The sequence below is a fragment of the Anomaloglossus baeobatrachus genome, chromosome 8 (assembly GCF_048569485.1).
Source record: "Anomaloglossus baeobatrachus isolate aAnoBae1 chromosome 8, aAnoBae1.hap1, whole genome shotgun sequence".
NCBI lineage: Eukaryota > Metazoa > Chordata > Amphibia > Anura > Aromobatidae > Anomaloglossus > Anomaloglossus baeobatrachus.
In genome coordinates this window covers 37,260,140-37,276,512 of record NC_134360.1, presented here as the reverse complement: position 1 = coordinate 37,276,512, position 16,373 = coordinate 37,260,140, and the positions used below count along the sequence as shown (strand labels likewise).

Here is a 16,373-nt window from a genome sequence, read left to right as displayed (position 1 = left end):
AAGGATTGGGGTTCCCAGGACCCCTGTGTCAACGGAATGGTAACTAGTAGATGTGATCATTGCTCCATTCACTACGATGGGACTAGCGGAGCAGCTATCTGCATCTGTGAATGAAGCAGTGGTCTCGTTTCTCTACTGCTACCTTAGAACTGATTATTTTTGGATCCTGTTCTAAGGATTGATGGGGCACTAGGGTCATAGGCAGAGGGAGGAGGCTACATCATGCAGATTATGGCGTGCAATGAATTCTGGGAAATGTAGTATCTTCCTATAGCTGAGATGATAAGAATCACCCAACGTGTGTGATGGCATCAAGGAGTAAAGCTCTTCTCCATGATTCCAATGCAAGCGGTAATCCATGACTCCCATCGCTTACCGGGCTTCATTGGCTTCTTCTAGTAGGGCTTTGGCAGAGGCCAGGCCCTCAGAAGTCGTATTGAGCACCACATCCACCCCGCTGAGGTTCCCGATGGTCTCCTTGATTTGGGTGAGTAGCGTGGCAATATCTCCGGGGCTGGCGGGAAGAGAGATGTTCAGCACTTTCCTGGCCACTTGCTCGATGCTCTCGGGGTCGGCTCCTTCCTCTGCAGAAAGAATTGAACTGTCAACTACAAAATTGAATTCAGATGCCCTCTTTGACTACCTTTTATTAATTTTGGGGAAGAAAACAACAACATGTTTCTTAAAGGAGCATCCTTACCGGTCAGGAAGTCTTTAATCTTGCCAATAAAAGCCCTCAGTTTTTCGGTGGAGTCCTCAATTCGTCTCTTTGCGTCCTTGGCTTTGTTCAGTGTGGACTCACTTTGCTCCTTTGCCTCTTGTGCAATTCCCTGGACCACTTGAATCTGCGACACATATGTCAATGCCAGTCAGGGGCTCCTAAAGCACCAGCTAATAGCTATGGTTCTATACAACTATTGGAGTCTACGTACCTTCTGAGAGATATCACTGAGTTGATTCCCCAAGTTTTCCAGGTCTTCTTTCACATTCTGTGCAGTCAGTAGGGCCTTGGCAGAGATAGGCACCGCTCCGTCACAGTTTTCTCCACCACATTTCCTTAGACCTTGGTCATCTCTGCAGTTTGCTCCACCACATGGAGACTCGTCACAGGGTTTGTCACCAGGAGCTCCACAAATCTACCAAGATGAAAAGACCCAAAATGAATCTTGTGACACTAATTAGTTATGACCGTTCTCAAGAATATGTGTCTCTAGTAGAAGACGTCCTACTAGACATGGGCAGTGAACTTGGTGTTCTTGCCTTTGGCTTAAGTTTCCTAAATTTCCAGTAACTGTTCCTTCCTCTATAGTACTGTTCTTTTTTTCAAGGACAACTGCACTTCTTTAAATAGAAAACTTTATGACAGGTCAAAAGTTTTGATCGGTGGGAGTCCAGGTGTAGAGACCCTTACTGATCTCTAAAAGAGAAGAGCAGAAGTGTCAAGCTGAGACAGGTCGGGTTCATTTTCAGTCTCAGAAGAGATATGCAGTCAACTGACCGCTTCTGGACCTTAGTTTTATTGACTGATGGACCCCAAACGATAAAAACATCCGAAAGTTTTCGAAAAGTGCAATCACCCTTTAAATACTAATTCAAAGACAGCCATAAAATCTGATGGAGTAGGTAACTAATGTGAACACCATTTGTGAAGCCCAGAGGAGTCACACTCCGGAGGACAACCTAAGGAAGAAGAACTTAAATTGGTCAATTATGGTCCTGGATAGTGATGGGGGAACCCAAAGTGTAAAGTTTGTGGTCTGTGCACAAACGCTAGGTATCCAGTACAGACCCTGAACTTTACGGATTTTTCCACTTTGGGGACCTAGACAGCTAGTGTGACAGCGACGAATCACAGAGGCCGGCAGTCTGATTGCAACCAATCACAGATGGGGGGGCTGGGAAAATAGTGAATATTCATAAGGGTTAATGAGCAGATCGGAAGCAGTGTGACAGCCGTGTGGAAACGGCAAAATGGTAAGTATAATTGTCCTGCTTTAATCCCCGTTTTGCTTCTTTTTGCAGCCCCTAACCCTTGCTAACACTATTTTATAACACAGGTTTGGGTCCCTTAGACTTTTATGGGGATCGGCGTCTAGGGTTAGGGCCGGTCCCGAACCGGACTTTTTTATTTTAAGTCCGACCGGACCCGCTGAACCCAAACATCTGCAGGTTCACCCATCTCTAGTCCTGGACCATCCATTTTGCATTTCTGTTAAACCACCACTGTGGACCATGTGGACGTCCATACGTCAACCTTCATTACCTTCTCATTGATTTTGAAGACATTCAGATCCTTAACCTTCTTCTGAATTTCTTTGAGGGACGTCTTCTGGGCGGTCATGTTTCTCCGGTAGCTGTCCAGATTCTCCTTCATTAGCCTCTCTGTCTCCAGCCGCGTCTGTCTGGATTGGTATACGGGGCTGTCGGCTCCAGATACAGAACCGTTGACCAGCTTCTCGGCCTCTGTAGACTGTAAGTAGGAGCTCAATATGCTGCCGTACGACTCTGCAAATGACAAAATCATAAACCCATCAGAAGTCATTGGCTCAGTAAAAAAAATCTGGGTAAACTCGTGTGCATTGTATATAGTATTATGTAATATTTAAGGCCAGGCCATGTCTTCTTGGAGAGATGGGGTCTTTTCTTTTTGGAGGCGACTTAAGTCTCTAGTCATTATTAAAGTACCTTTAAAAGGAATCTGTCAGCAGGTTTTTGCTATGAGAGCACCATGATGTAGGAACAGAGAGCCTGATTCCAGTGATGTGTCACTTACTGGGCTGCTTGTTTCAATTTAGTGGTTTCTTTAGCAGGAGAGTATCACTACAGGCCTAGGTGTCTTGTGATCTAACCACACCCCCACCAATGATTGGCAGCTTTCTGCCTACGCACAGGGTACATAAAAATCTGCCAATCAGTGGTGTGGACGAGGTTATACAAGGCTCAACACTCAGAGAACTGGTAGATTTGCAGCATAGAAAAAGTGATTTTTACCAAAACTGCAGCAAGCAGTAAAGTAAGTGACACATCACTGGATTCAGGATCTCTGCCCCTACATCATGCTGCTCTCAGATTACATAGCAAAAACCTGCTGACAGATTCCTTTTAATCGGTCGAACTCTTATTTACAGGGAAGCTTTAGAAAAATGCTTTTCTTCTTTCTGGAGGAGAGCTCATTCGCATCCTCATTGTTTGCCTGCTTTTCTCAAGTCCTAGCACAGAAGAATGGCCTCACCCTTTCTCATGTTTATTGAGCCGTCTATGGGGACTCAGTTGGCACAAGCTAACATTTATTTTGGCAGAACAACTCTGTAATTTTTTGAACAATAAAGTGTAAAATCTAGAATGACTCGATAGCAAGAATGAATGTCCAAAATCACATTTAACTCTGCGGAGCCTCAATGTAAATGGTGGTCAAAGACCCTAAAAGATCAGGAACATGAGGTATTCCAGGCTGTAACAAGTACCCATCGGTGTCACGATAGTGATGAAAAAAGGGGGTGACTGGCTCAGACTAAGCGTACCCTAGACTTTCCCTCAATCCAGAGGTACGCTTGAAGGTAGCGAGGTTTGGGCTCCAAGCATCTCCCTATCTCCTGTCCTTGGCCCTGATGTCCAAAATTTGGAACTGCTGGTCATTTCTTCTCTTCAGCATCTTGATGGTGTACATTCCTTATCTAATATCTCCCATCTTCTTATTCTTTCCTGCATGGTTCAACCCCATCTTGGTAGTTGCAACCATGACAGTACCAGCGAGGCACAATGCGGTTTAATTAAAGGGGTTTCGGGGACTATGAAATTGATAGAATATCAGATTATCGGGGGATGAACTGTGCACTTGAGCTGATCACTGTGTCCGATCTGATATTGGCTTTTTGTTGATGTACTGGTCCTGAGGAAGAGGTCTTTGACCTCGAAACGCGTAGACCAATGAAATAAAAAGAAAGTTATCCTTCATCAACTACTCTACAGTTTTATATTGGCTGATGCGCGGCGTTAACCCCTTCTATTCATCTCTTTGAACGCTTCGATCTGATATTGAAAGCCTATTCTAAGGCTCGGCCATCAGCACCGTAGTCTCAGAAGACCCCAAACACCCTCATGTCTGGACTTTACCATTGAAGCCTGAGGCGGCGATGGCCTCTATCTGCGTCTTCAGTATGTGCACGGTGTCATTGACCAGGATCAGGTCCAGGGTCAGCTTCTCCAGTTTTCCTTTTTGCTTTCTGTCTTTGCTCTGGGTATCATTCATTTTTTTCTCTTGGGAATGGAGCTGATAGGAAAGCTGAGCCACCTCCGTCCTAGAAAATAAAAGCAGTAAAGACCCTTCATCATAAACACTCCTCTATAAATAGCACCGCCGCTCACTGCCATTATAAACACTGGATGGCTAAATTTAGTCCTGCGTCTCGCTGTCTCAGAGAGAATGACTGATGGCGACCGCCCAAAGGCTACACGCCAGTATTAAACTTGGAATGATATCAAGAAAATTCCACAACAACTGTAAAGTAAAAAGCCATCAATTAAATTATAACTTTATAATATAGCGGGTTTGCTCCAAATTCCGCCCCATAAACAAGTTATATGATAAAATACCTACAGTCACCACTAGAGGGAGCTTCCTGCATAATATTGAGTTCAATGCAGTAAGCTCCTGAGCTCCCCCTGGTGGTGGCTGCAAGTACTTAACCATTTAACTCTATGTAGGGCATTTGTAGCTTTGTATTAGAAAACTAGAGAACTGCTATAAAGATATAATAAGAAGTTACTCCTCGAGATGTCTAATGTTTTAAGCCACAACAACTTCCAATAAGCCGCACTTACTTTATCTGTCTACTTTGATGAGTGGGATAAAAGTAGCCATTTATTATGCAAAAATGGCCATCATCATCATTTGTGACTTATGGGGGTTTAGCATTTTTACTACTTTGTGTATCTAGTTCCTCTGTAAAATGTACTGATATATTTTGTGTGTAATTACTAACACTTTTCAAGAGCTCTACTAGCAGTCAGTGATTGTGAGACTAACGTATTTACACCAAAGACATGAGCCTGTCCAGAACTAACACTTCTCCATCTTCTAGTGCAACACCAGGATAACAACAGGTATGGTATAAAAGGAAGGGGTATAGGGCGAGGGGATACCTCCTGCAACTCACCTGAGTCTGTACCCTACACTCCCTTACATTCCTATACGGGTCCTTCCCCCCCGTCGCCATCATGTGCCTAGGTCCTCACTTGCCCTGAACTCACCCTGGCTAGTGAGAAGGCCGACAAGAGCACTAGTCTCACCACTGCAATAATACAAGACAATGTAAGGGAAAATAGACACAAAAACAAAATAAACTCCAAGCTCTTCCAATGCAGCTAAACACCACAGCAGCAATAGTAGCGACTCCTAAGCTTCTTCCAGAGACAGGCTCCTTCCAAAGTGGACAGCATAGAATAAGAATCTATAACCTGTGTCAGATGGTAAGACACGTGACTTTATATAGCGGAGAGCTGCACCTGAGATTAAGGCTACAAAGGACAGCCAGCTAGGTAAGAGTCCTTATCCCCTACAGCACTAAAAGAGAGTAGAGTCACTCAAATACAGGTTGTAGACATGCAAACAATAAGGCGTTTTTCACCTTCTAATCCCAGACTCTCCAAAGATCTCCCCAGAACTGACACCATCTGAGGATTTGCTACAGTTTATCTAAGGCCTAAGACACACGGCATGAAAATCGGAGTGAGTGGAATACGATGTTTTATCACATTCCACTTGGACCAATATTAGCACGTATGTCAGTACCCATGAGCGATTATTTTCTCAGCCCTAATTGGACCGAGAAAACAATCGCAGCATGCTGCGGGTGCAATACGATCCTTGTTTCTCTCGCACCCATTCAAGTCTATGGGGTGTGAGAAAAATCGCACTGCACTCGCGGTACACCGGTGTACTGCAAGTGCAGAGCGAGAATCGAAATAACCGGCTACGGAGGAGAGAGGGAGAGAAATCCCTCCCTCCCCTCCTCAACGCTGGCCACCGCCCTCCGCAGCACCGGCCCTCCCCTCCTCAGAGTTGGCCCGCCCCCCGCAGCTGAGGTCCGATCGCATGATCGGACCTCAGTTGCAGTGACATTTGCATGACACTCGGCTCCTGCTGTGCTGCCAGCGTGAGCCAAGTGTCATGCGAGGATCGCAGTAGATCACTGTGTGGCCCCGGCCTAACCTAGATAATCTGTGACCTAAATACATTTCTTCTTCACTGACAGTTTGTAACAATATATCAGTGCAGCTACAGAGTGAGAGGTTGTGAGATCAAATATATCTTGTCTCTGCCCACAGAGCCTGACTGACAGATGCAGCTTGTACTGAGCAGTGTGAGATGTCAGCATCAGCAGGGAGGAGAGACACTGAGGCGTCATCAATCAGGGTAGATGGGCAAGGAAGGGGGACACTGAGGAGCTGACAGTAAGATTAGTTAATAAATAATAATAATAATAATAATAATTAGTTGGGCAGAGATTAAAAAGCAGGAAGAAGGGACAGTGAGGAGCCATCAATCAGGCTAGGTGAGCAGGGATTCGGCAGGGAAGGGGGACACTGAGGAGCTGTTAGTAAGACTAGTTGGCAGAGATTAAGAAGCAGGGAGGAGGGATACTGAGGAGCCATCAATCAGGCTATATAGGCAGGGATTCGGCAGGTAAGGTGGACACTAGGAAGCTGTCAGGAAGACAAGTTGGGCAGAGATTAAGAAGCAGGAAGGAGGGACAGTGAGGAGCCATCAATCAGGCTAGGTGAGGGTGAGCAAGGATTCGGCAGGGAAGGGGGACACTGAGGAGCTGTTAGTAAGACTAGTTGGCAGAGATTAAGCAGTAGAGAGGAGGGACACTGAGGAGCCATCAATCAGGCTATATAGGCAGGGATTTGGCAGGGAAGGGGGACACTAGGAAGCTGTCAAGAAGACTAGTTGGGCAGAGATTAAGAAGCAGGAAGGAAGGACACTGAGAAGCCATCAATCAAGCTATGTGGCTAGGGATTCGGCAGGGAAGGGGGATACCGAGGAGTTGTCAGTAAGAGTAGTTGGGCAGAGATTAAGCAGCAGGGAGGAGGGACACTGAGGCGCCATAAATCAGGCTAGGTGAGTAGGGGTTCGGCAGGGAAGGGGGACACTGGGGAGCTGTCAGGAAGACTAGTTGGGCAGAGATTAAGCAGCAGGGAGGAGGGACACTGAGGCGCCATAAATCAGGCTATGAGCTAAAATACATAAGCAGAAGAGACACTGATAAGGCTGTGAGGCATAGATTCAGCAGAGGGGTAAGGAGGGTGAGGTGGAGAGAGATGCAGCACCAGCAGCAGGGTAGTTCGGCGGAGAAAAAGTTAACTTTTTCTTAAAAAAATATACTACCCTTCTGACATGGATTTTCATGTAAGTCCACCAGCCTCATCAGGTCTAAGAGATCTATTTAATAATACATACAGCGTGTACTAGGCCATCTGCTGACAGCTCTGCATTGAGCTTATACAAATGTTTAATCTAAGCTAAAGAAAGTTCCCATCCAATTAAAGCAAGTAGAAATCTTGGAAATGGTGAGGCGTTAAGTCACTAGCTACTATATATCAGTACGTTACGGCACCTTATCTTGTTGACCAGTTTGTTCATCTGCTCCAGCATGCGCGTCCCCTCGATGCCTCCATCTCCGATGATCTGTTTGACGATCCTGAGTTTGTCGTCCAGTTCTCGGATCAGGCTGTTGCTGATCTCCGGAGCTTCTCCTCCCTCCTGTAGGTCGGACACTTTCTTCTGGATCGCTCGGAGCTGGTTCTGGAGCCCGGCGATGATACCGTCCCATTGATAGAAGCACTGGTGACAGGCCGAGCACCTGGGGAAGTTATCCCGGAATCCCCTGGCACATTGGTCGCACCGTCGCCCGGTGAACCCTTCTCGACATCGGCAAACACCGGTCAGGTGATCGCATTGCTGGATCTCAGAGCCGTACGTATCACAATTACAAGCTAAGGAAGAAAGCAAGAGAATCTGATCATGGTGGAATGGTTATTTGTAGAGGGATTAGACTTACGACTGTGGTCAAAGGGTTATCCAGGAGGTAAGAGGGGCTACTGATATAGACAGAAGGCCGATGGTTGACAGTTATTATGCCCAACCGGTATCGGACACCTGGAATAGGACAGGCCACCAATACCGGGCAAGCAACCGATGGATACCGCAGCCTCTCACCTCCTAAGGTGGCACTGAAGTAAACACTCGGCAGTCTCCGTACCTTCACATTTCCGCTGTGGGTCTCCCCAGTAGTTTTCTTGGCAGTGAGAGCAGACTCTGCCTCCAAACCCCGGCCGACAGTGACACTGCCCTGTGTACTGGAGGAGGCAACGCGGACAGTCAACATCTAACTTTTTATACATATATACCGTAGTAAAAAGAAAAATAAATGCCTTCCATTCACCACCTCTTTTGTACTGACTCATTTCTTAAAGAGTAGTTATAACTTTTGCAAAACTTCTTTTTTCACAGCAGAAAAGTGGATGTCTCTATCCGAAAACCCCGGCCGATTGTCCAAAAAAATGCATGAAGTGCAAAGCTCAGGAGGCAACAGCACAGAGAGTTGAGTACGGATTCACTTCTTGGCGGTCTTTTGAACAATTGGTGGGGTCTCAGTACCAGGAACCTACTGATTAGAAAGGAATTGAAGGGCCAAAAATGTATAAAAATTCTGCAAAAGTTTAAGTACTCTTTAAGGCGGCGTTACACGGTACGATATATCGGGCGATATGTTGGCGGGGTCACGGATTCCGTGACGCACATCTGGCATCGTTAGAGATGTCGTAGCGTGTGACACCTCCGAATGATTGTTAACGAGCAAAAATACTCACCTTATCGTTGCTCGTTGACACGTCGTTCATTTTCATAATGTCGGTCCTCCTTCTGTGCTCCGGTTGTTCGTCGCTCCAGTGGCAGCACACATCGCTACATGTGATACCCCGGGAACGACGAACACAGCTTACCTGCATCCCGCCGGCAATGCGGAAGGAAGGAGGTGGTCGGGATGTTTACGTCCCACTCATCTCCACCCCTCCGCTTCTTTTGGCCGGCCGCTGTGTGACGCCGAACGTCCCTCCCCCTTCAGGAAGAGGATGTTCGCCGCCAACAGTGACGTCGTTAGGGAGGTAAGTACGTGTGACGGGGGTTAACGACTTTGTGCGCCACGGGCAATGAATTGCCCGTGACGCACAAACGACGGGGGCGGGTGCGATCGCTCGTGCAATCGCCCGATCTATCGTCTCGTGTGACGCCACCTTTATTATATTTTTTTGTGCTTGGAACAAGTCCGATAGAGAACATCAGATCTCCTGCATAGTAATAGAGCTACATGATAGTCTCCTGGCATCCAACAGACACCACTAGGGGGAGCTCACTGCGTACTGTTGTTTATCCCATTCTTGGATGTGGCAACCACTGGGCTTGGATAAGTATGGGACTACCGATTTACCGCACCCAGAGAGCTGTGGTGAATGATTGCTACTCTGAATGGGCTCCAGATATAAGTCATGACTCCAAGGTTTAGTGCTGGGTCTGCTATTAATCAACTTATTAATGATATAGAAGGCAGGATTAATAGTGTTATTTCTATTTTTGCAGAGCACACCAAACTATGTAGCATAGTACAATGCAATGAAAAAAGCTGAAAAGGCACTCACCGGTGAAACTGTACAAAAATCCTTTATTGGAAAGTGGGTTACGGATCAGGGCATCAGGGGAGGGAAAAACACACAAACATGCTGGACAACGGCCGTTTCGCGCCCTCTTGGGGTGCTTCCACGGAGACCCGTGGAAGCACCCCGAGAGGGCTCGAAACGGCCGTTGTCCGGCATGTTTGTGTGTTTGTCCCTCCCCTCATGCACTGATCCGTAACCCACTTTCCAATAAAGGATTTTTGTACAGTTTCACCGGTGAGTGCCTTTTCAGCTTTTTTCATTGCATCATACTTGTGTTTTCGCTTTAAAAGAGCACCACGGTGGCTGTCTTGATTTTTTTGCCTGGCTGCTGAAGGTATTAACCATCTGTGAACCGGAACGTTTACTTGTGATGGTTTAACAGAGCCTCCAATTATACTGCTTCTGCGTAATGTGAACAGTGCCCAGCGTTTTCGTCTTTGAACCTCTATGTAACATAGTACAGTGTATGGAGAATATTCATAAGTTACAGGCTGACTTGGACAAGCTGAGAGCCATGGCTGAAGAGGTTTAATTTGAAGAAATGTAAAGTTATGCATCTGGGCAGTAATACTATGTGGGCATACTATGTTTTAGGTGAGTAAAACTAGGAGAGTCCCTTGTAAAGAAGGATCTGGGTGTAATCATATCTTTATATCACATGTGCTAGGGGGAGTGAAACAAGGAGTGTCACTTACTGAGAAGGATCAGAGTATAGTAATATGCGGAAACCATATATTATTGGGGGGCGTAAAACTAAGAGAGTCACTTGTAGAGAAGGATCTGAGTGTAATATGTGGGTAGTATATGTTGTAGAGAGAGTAAAGCTAGGAGATTCAATTGTAGAAAAGTATATTGGTGTAATGTGGACATCATATGTTCTAGGGGAAGTAAAACTAGGAGAGTCAGTTGTAAAGAAGGATCTGGGTATAATAATATACCGACATCATATGTTCTAGGGAGAGTGAGACAAAGAGAGTCACTTGTTGAGAAGGATCTGGGTATAATAATAATAATAATAATAATAATAATATGAGGACTCCATATAATATACAACACCATATATTATAGGGGAAGTAAAACTAAGAGAGTCACTTGTACAGAAGTATCTGAGTGTAATATATGCACATCATATGTTCTAGGGAGAGTAAAACTAGGAGAGTCACTTGTAAAGAAGTATCTGGGTGTAATATGTGGGTACCATATGTTCTAGGCTAGGGGAAGCAAAACTAGGAGAGTCACTTGTAGCAAAGGATTTGAGTGTAATATGGAGAAATCATATGTTCTAAGGGGAGTAAAACTAGGAGAATCACTTGTACAGAAGTATCTAGGTGTAATATCTAGACATCATATGTTCTAGAGAGTGTAAAACTATGAGAGTCACTTCTAGAGAAGTATTTGGGTGTAATATGTGGGTACCATGTGTTCTAGGGGAAGTAAAACAAGGAGAGTCACTTGTAAAGAAGGATCTGGGTATAATAATATGAGGACACCATATATTATAGGGGGGGAGTAAAACTAGGAGATAAAACTACGAGATTCACTTGTAGCAAAGGATTTGAGTGTAATATGGAGAAATCATATTTTCCAAGGGGAGTAAAACTAAGGCTCCTTTCACACATCAGTTTTTTGCCGTCAGTCACAATCCGTCGAATTTTGAAAAAAAAACGGATCCGGCGACTGATGTTTCTGGATACGTTTTTTTCTCATTGACTTGCGACAGATAGCGACGGATGGCCTCACGTTTCATCCGTTTTTCAACAGATCCATCGAAAAAGGTTTGTCCGTTGGACGGAGACGATGGCCAAAGTAACGTTTTTTGTGTACGTCAAAAAAACGGACAGAGACAGATCCATCGCCGTCCATCGTTTGGTAGAATGGAAGCCTATGGGCGCAGGATCTGTCATCATCCGTCAAATGACGGAATCCAGCGACGGATTCCATTTTTTTTTTAACTCAGCATGCTCCAATTTATTATTTAGCCCCCAGCTAGTCGGTTCCGTTGCAAAACAGATCCATTGCATCAGTTTAGCCACAATCTGCAACGGATCTGTCGAGAAAACGGATTGTGACTGATGGCAAAAAACTGATGTGTGAAAGGGGCCTAAGAGAATCACTTGTACAGAAGTATCTAGGTGTAATATATGGACATCATATTTTCTAAGGAGAGTAAAACTAGGAGAGTCACTTCTAGAGAAGATATGGGTGTAATATGTGGGGACCATATGTTCTAGCGGGAAAAAAACTAGGAGAGTCACTTCTAGAGAAGATATGGGTGTAATATGTGGGTACCATATGTTCTAGGGGGAAAAAAACTAGGAGAGTCACTTCTAGAGAAGATATGGGTGTAATATGTGGGTACATTATGTTCTAGGGGGAAAAAAACTAGGAGAGTCACTTGTAAAGAAGGATGTGAGTGTAATTTGAAGACCTCATATGTTCTAGGAAGACTAAAACAAGGAGAGTTACTTCTACAAAAGGATTTGGGTATAATCATATGCAGACATGTTCTAGGAGGAACAAAACTAGAAGAGTCCCTTGTAGAGGAGGATCTTATTGTATTTGTTGATCAGGAACTACATAATGCAAATGTCGTCATTGTATCACGCCCCCTGCTTCAGGCCATGGATAACAGGTAGTGGTGAGAGGACCCTACTATTCATTGTGTGAACAGGGTGAGGTGAGTTTCAGTTATTTTTATTCACATTTGTGCACTATTAATAGGGGCATAAATATTTTGCTGTGATGGGGGGGGCAATAACTATTGGTCCGCTGGACCCGCACCTATCTAACATATGGAGATGAATTTCACGCATTGCTCTCGCACAACCTTCACAACTAATATGTGACCAATGTTTTTAAACACTATTGACCCACATTTTCAGAACGTGAAGAACCCCTTTAAGTGCCATTGAGACTCACCACATTGCAGTCCTGCCTTAAGGAATGGCTGGGAACACAGGCACAAGACTCGCAGCCCAAGTCTGCTCCGAAGTTCCAGAAGTTGTTTGCACATTGATCGCAGTTCTTGCCGACCACGTTTGCTCGGCAGGGGCAATGTCCGGTCACCCGGTCACAGTAGCAGGTGTCTCTGGAGCAGTGAGACTGCAGCGTGCCCAGGTCATTGCACGTACAACCTGTAACAAAGGAAATCATGTAGTACACGTAATAATACGGCAAGATGGATACAAAACAGGCGGCATTATCTGACTACATACGGCGGCAGTTGCGGAGGATGGCGCTCCCAAAATAGCCGGCCTTGCACTCTCCACAGTGATGTCCGTCCGTGTTGTACAGGCATTTTAAGCACATGCCCGTGCGGGAGTCACAGGCGTCCGGGTCACTGGGGTCAATGTTGTTGTTACACTGGCAGGGACGACACTCTCCTCCATCTTGGTCAGGATTCCCAAAGTATCCAGGGGAGCAGCGATCACACCGCGACCCTAATCAACAAGATATCAGGAATAAGTCGTGATCAAAAAGTCATGTGGACCCCCAAAGAGTTACCAAAGAAATCCAAGGCTCCATAGACTAGAAAAAATAAATTGTTAATTCTCTCCCCATATGGCAGCACAAAAGAAAAATACAATTTGGATAAAGGGAGCACAATTTTTCTCAAGGTGATAGAAATTATTTTTTAACACTGACATACGCTATATATATATATATATATATATATATATATATACAGGGCATGTCAGGTGCAGGTGTATGGAAAAGGGTCAGCAGTAATGATGAGCAGAATCGCAGATAAACGTGACCCTCCCCATTACTAATCTAGGGCTTAGTGGCAGCTGTGGGCTGTTATTAACCCCTTATTACTCCAATTGCCACCGCACCAGGGCAATCAGAAAGAGCTAGGTAAAGTTCTGGGACTGTCGCATCTAATGAATGCAACAATTCTGGGCAGCTGCAGGCTGCTTTTTTTAGGCTGGGTGTGGACCAATAAGCATTGGTCTCCCCAGCCTGAGAATACCAGCCCCTAGCTGTTGGGCTTTATCTTGGCTGGGAATCAAAATTGGGAGGACCGCACACTGTTTTTTTAAATAATTTATTTAAATAATAATAATAAAAAAAACAAAAAAAAACAAGTCGCATGCGGTTCTTCCTATTTTGATACCCAGCCAAGGCTGCAGCCTGTGGCCATGGGCTTTATCTGTGCTGGGTATCATAATATGAGGGGACCCTACGTCAATTGTTTTATTTATTTATTTTTACTGTACTATATAGACCCGCAGACGGCGCCTGTGATTGGTTGCAGGCAGATGCTGTCACACAGGCTGGGGATGCGTCTGAGTGCAACCAATCACAAACGCCAATATGGCCGGTGGGCGGGGAAAGCAGTGCATATGCAATGAAGGTAATGAGTGGCCCTGGAAGTGAATGGGTGGCCACTGTGAGCAGCTACAGCCGCACTGGAGCCTTGATAAGTATGAAGAGCTTACTTGATTCTTATTTTCTTTATTTGTCCTTTATTTTTTTTTTTATTTCCTGAGTTGCCAGATCCGGAACAACACCCGGCAACTCTGGTAATTTTGAAACCGCGCGGATCTGGACTTTTACAGTCAGGGTCGGCCAATCACTAATCAGGAGCTAAGCTTACTCCACAAGTAACAGATGCCGGCTGTGTCATACAGCCAGCACCTGCCTCTAACAGCAGCGACTGGAGCTGAATAGGGTTCTTTAATTTTTTTTAAAAAGTGTGCCACGATCATTTTATTCCCTGGACAGCCCCTTTAAGAAGGTAATAAATATTATTTCGGATCAAGGGTTAATATAGACCTTTTTTTGGCGGAGGGGAGAGGCTCGCACCAAATATGTTATATATGGGGAGAGCCATATCTGGATCTGATTTTCAGACTTCATTGACTTCTTTGTAGAGGACATAGGTTTGCGGCACGCAATTCACTATTTGGGATGAATGTTCTACCCACGCCGGACCCGGATTGAGCTACTGATGGTGAATTTGGTGACCTTCACAAGATCTCCTCCATCACCCTTCCTTCGTCCAGTACAATATACACCTTTCTTACCTGTATAACCAGGTGCACAGAGACAAACGATGTGTCCGGACTCCCGATCAGCATAGCAAGAGCTGCCATGGTAATTCTGAGTGCCAGGATACCCAGGGCAAGGGCAGGGACGACATTGCTGGCCGGATCCAAGAATCGGATCTCCGTAATAACCATCCAAACACCTGAAAGAAACATAATTAAATCAACATTTCTTAATTAATTAGGAAACTTCAAATTAATTTCTTCCAAAGTTATTGATTTGTAATCAGTGGGGGGAAGAGGGGGGCGCTGTTGCATTGGTTTCTATGGAAAGTCTTTACTTGAACAGTGGTGAAAGGCGGTACTGCAGCTATATTATTTATGGCTGCAATTGTTATAAATGGGGGTGAATCCCAATCTGCAAGTTTCTTCCATATCAAAATATATATCGTAATAAGGTTAATACAACCGAATAAAATTAAATAATACCTACGGCAGATAGTGTCCATACTAACGTGTAGCCTACGACTTACTTATCACAGTGACGGCCGCTTGTGAAATCCCTACATCCGATGCAGGTTCCAGTCTTGGGGTCACATTCTTCAGCGTGCCCGTTGCATTGGCAAGGCTTGCAATGAGGGAAGCCCCACTGACCGGGCAAGCACTGGTCGCACTGTCGGCCCGCCACATTGCCGCTGCATGGGCATTGCCCTGTTATGGGGTCGCAGAATCGAGATGTGGAGGCTTGCGGATGACAGTCGCATTCTGTATAGAGAAAAGACATGTACATGTAACATAGAGCATACAGGGCACCCCCACAGCAAAGTTCAAAATGGGCCCCCTGAACAGTAGGGTAACCCCATTTCCGAGATCATTGACGCTATTCCCCATCACTTGTGCAAAGGAGATAGGAGAGGCCAGGACCTTGGCCCCCTCTCTCCAAGACCTCCAAGTGGAGGGTCTTTTCAGTTATTTTCTGCATTAGTTTTTACAGTTTTGCGCGCAATAGACAGATTTCCACTCACTGCTGCATCCATAGGGTCCAAATCCATAGGTTCCAGGGGCGCACTGGTCGCAGCGCTGACCGATCACATTCGGCTTGCACATGCACTGTCCTCCTATCTTGTCACAGACGGCGCTGAGGGAACCCTGAAGGTTACAGAGACAGGCTGCAAAAAAAGAAGAGAGACAAGACTGTAAAAAAAACATAGTGCCCCCTACTGGTGAGTATTATAGTAGTGTGCAAAAGTTTTAGGCAGGTGTGGGAAAAAACGCTGCAAAGTAAGAACCTTCCAATTGTAGAAGTTTTACGTAAATTTTTATCAATTAACAAAATGCAAAGTGAATGAACAAAAGAGAAATCTAAATCCCATTATAGTACAGTCTAACTGAAACAGAAACAGGTGTGTGGGAGGCTTAAAATGCGGCGAGGAACAGAAAAACTACAGAGGTGAGGTTATGGAAGACAGGTTGTTTTTTATTTCTGATATTTCTCTTTTTTTCATTCACTTTGCATTTTGTTATTTGATAAAAATAAACTATTAACACTTCTAGTTTTGGAAAATTCTTACTTTATAGCTTTTCATTTCTGTTCACACCTGCCTAATACTTTTTTACAGTACTGTTTGTATGTATACAGTCACATCAATAGTTGACTGGTGAATG

The 16,373-nt window shown here is 45.0% G+C and overlaps 1 protein-coding gene across 3 annotated transcripts in view; it reads right to left on the bottom strand.

The window, feature by feature from the left end:
* Positions 1–16,373, bottom strand: part of LOC142249672 (laminin subunit beta-1-like) — a 102,101-nt gene that overhangs the window by 12,432 nt on the left and 73,296 nt on the right. For all 3 annotated transcript variants that reach the window (XR_012725087.1, XM_075321470.1, XM_075321469.1), the window contains exons 20-31: positions 15,734–15,877; positions 15,242–15,473; positions 14,748–14,911; positions 12,933–13,157; positions 12,637–12,851; positions 8,265–8,361; positions 7,620–7,998; positions 4,114–4,298; positions 2,264–2,505; positions 933–1,136; positions 701–845; positions 377–584 (exon numbers count right to left, since the gene is read on the bottom strand). Coding sequence is in view for 2 of the 3 variants with exons in the window: in XM_075321470.1 (XP_075177585.1) it covers positions 377–584; positions 701–845; positions 933–1,136; positions 2,264–2,505; positions 4,114–4,298; positions 7,620–7,998; positions 8,265–8,361; positions 12,637–12,851; positions 12,933–13,157; positions 14,748–14,911; positions 15,242–15,473; positions 15,734–15,877 (2,440 nt within the window). In the remaining variant the exon portion in view is untranslated. The remainder of the gene's footprint in view (positions 1–376; positions 585–700; positions 846–932; positions 1,137–2,263; positions 2,506–4,113; positions 4,299–7,619; positions 7,999–8,264; positions 8,362–12,636; positions 12,852–12,932; positions 13,158–14,747; positions 14,912–15,241; positions 15,474–15,733; positions 15,878–16,373) is intronic.